At 36.1% G+C, this 2,796-nt stretch overlaps 1 protein-coding gene across 1 annotated transcript in view; it reads right to left on the reverse strand.

The window, feature by feature from the left end:
* akap7 (A-kinase anchoring protein 7) overlaps window positions 1-2,796 on the reverse strand; it is a gene marked incomplete at its 5' end in the record, with an annotated part of 59,717 nt that overhangs the window by 54,998 nt on the left and 1,923 nt on the right. The window contains 4 exon segments of the mRNA XM_014011910.1: window positions 836-996; window positions 1,347-1,483; window positions 2,176-2,330; window positions 2,503-2,664. Of these exon segments, the coding sequence (XP_013867364.1) occupies window positions 836-996; window positions 1,347-1,483; window positions 2,176-2,330; window positions 2,503-2,664 (615 nt within the window).

Consider the following 2,796-nt stretch of genomic DNA (forward strand, 5'->3'; position numbering starts at 1 on the left):
TATATATATATATATACACACACACACATAAACATAATCATGATTTACACACGACAGAGCTCTAATTCACCATGGCCACCAAATCGTGCAAGATGCATTAACGTTCAAAGTTTGTATTGAGGACAACGCTCAGATACCCCCACATAAACTTACCTGTGGCAGTCACACTGAACTGTGTTGACTTCAAATATTTATCAGCTCTAGGTGTATACACAGTGATTACTTTCTGAGCGCTTCATCAAAATCCATGCAGTGGTTTATGAGATATTTTGCTAAAAGACAATGTTGACTCTAACACTTAACATCACACTTTAACGCAAAGAGGTAATGCAATATGTAGTGCTTTAAGTGTGTGTAGAAGATAACTTTTGCAACAAACGTTAGCTCAACATTGGAGAAATTGAGCGTTAAAGTCATTTTTATATAGGTTAATTTTGATTAGCTGTGGCGGCCATTTTGAATTGGGTGACTCCAAAAGTTAATTGGCTGCATAAACATCCTGTGATTACTTTTTTCTCTGTCAGAATAAACCCTGTACCTAAATCCCCTTATAGCAGTAGAAAATGTTACTTCTCGTGGATAAAATCCCAAACAAAAATCATCCATCTGCTCCAGAGTTTAAATTACAGTTAAAAAACGACACGAAACACAGAAAAACTGCTGAACCAAACTTCAAACACCCCTCTAGAAAACAAAAAAACAAAAAAAAACATAGCATCAAATAACACTAAAGAGATTCATCGTTCATAAAAGCAAAACGCATTAAATCAATAAAACACAATTTATAATTTAATCTATAAGCTGATGTAGGAACGTGTCAACGACAGAAACCCACCTGCCAGGCTGTCCAGTGTGTGTCTGTGTAGTCCCGTGTCCAGCCCAACAAACACCACCTCCTTCCTGAAATAACTGATTCCTGAGAAGGGCAGCACCAGATCCCGCCCCCCCAGCATCTTAACCACTGACGGCTCGACCTGAGCCAGCACAGCTGCAGCCCTGGAAAAGCGAGATATATGCACATTAATACACACAGCAGCTCATGACCTAATCCTCTTCCAGCCTTCACGTCACATTAYATAATGACAGAATCAGGTGATCGCTAAAGACGGAAATCTTCTACTTATTACAGAGCATTATGGGTTTACATGCTTCAGCGCATCAGAGATTTATTTACATTTATCTATAAGCACTCAATACTGGAAATTAAATTTACTTATCTATCCTTAAAATTAYATAAACTATTTTATATCTAGTTTGTTTTTTATGTTATTGCTGTTAATACAAAAACCTGCCAGTAAACTGCATTTGAGTAAGTTCAGAGTGTAGGTTTACACAAGTTAACCTACAAGTCCACTTGCTCCTGACTGGCCAGATGAGTGACGAGGAGCGTGATGTGAAGAGTTGGAAYGGGGACCATGGCTTTGGCCAGTCGTGGTTCCTGCTGAAGCACAGCCTCCTGGATTTCAGTCACAGCTGACTTTATCTGTTGTTGGACAACATTCACTTTTCAGTTCCAGTGTTAGCAGCAGTAAGCAGTTTATCTACTCACACAAACACACACAATCAATGACAGAGACAGTTTGGATAGAAGGGGAAAAAAAGATTGTTTGTGCAAGTCTACATTTTTGATTAAACAAAGTAAGTTTTCTTTTATAAAATATTTTTTGTTGTTTTCTAAAACTGTAAACGTTCATCTTAAAGCCTTTTTTTCCTTACATTACTTTTATTTTTATACTTTAAGTATTTTTAAACAGTACTTTTAGTTGAGTAAAAACCTGGATTTAATACTTCTACTTCCAGAAAAGTCTTTTCAAACCCTAGTATTTATACTTCTACTTAAGTAATGAATGTGAATATTTTTAACACCTCTGCAGCAGATTTTGCATAAATTAGTTTTTTTGGAACATTTAAAAAAAAAACTCTGCAACTGTACTCTGTACTTAAATTTTAACCATAAGTATTTATATTAAACTGGGCTTTGAAAAGAGAGAAAGGTATCAGCTGAAGATTGAGGAGGCAAAAAAAGAAAAGCAAGTCAGAAGCAAAAACTTCACTATAAAATTAATATGCTTTAATTTGACTTTTTAATTACATCAGGTTCAAGTTAACTAAAAAAAAAACTGCAGGCAAATATATTAAATATACAAACTACAGAAACTAACAGAAGGTCCTTACCTGTGTGTTAGTGATGGGAACGGAGACAAAGTAGTTGGGTCGATGGCTCTGTTTCTTTTTTTTCTTCTGGTCACTATCCTCCTCACTGTCCACTCGGCCTCCGCTGTCTCCTCTCTTCCTCTTCCTCTTTTTCTCAGACAATTCAGGATTGGAGACTTCACAGAATGGGCGAATCAAATAAACTATCAGTCAACTCAAACTAAAACCAGTCAGCAGGACAATAGGTTACATTTTAACAATTAAACTATTAAATTCAAGATATAGTCTACAACGTGTCACTGAATCTATAATAAGAATTGTTTTAATTAGCAGGAAAAATATACATACAACCCAGTTCTTTCCATGTGGTGGGGCTGGTCATTGCAAACGGTAGCTCTGACGTTAAACTCGAAGAATTCTCAGCTGACTTGAGCTGCTGCTGCTTCAACTTCAGCTTCATCTTCCTCTTCTTCCACTTTGATATTTTCTGGTTTGTTTGTGTTGGAGCTGCTAAGAATTTGAAAAAGAATAGAATATGAGTTTGGACATGTACAGTGGTTTGCAAAAGTATTCATACCCCTTGAACTTTTCCATATTTTGTCACATTACAACCACAAACATAAATATATTTCACTGGAATTT

Source organism: Austrofundulus limnaeus, unplaced genomic scaffold, assembly GCF_001266775.1.
Source record: "Austrofundulus limnaeus strain Quisiro unplaced genomic scaffold, Austrofundulus_limnaeus-1.0 Scaffold86, whole genome shotgun sequence".
Classification (NCBI taxonomy): domain Eukaryota; kingdom Metazoa; phylum Chordata; class Actinopteri; order Cyprinodontiformes; family Rivulidae; genus Austrofundulus; species Austrofundulus limnaeus.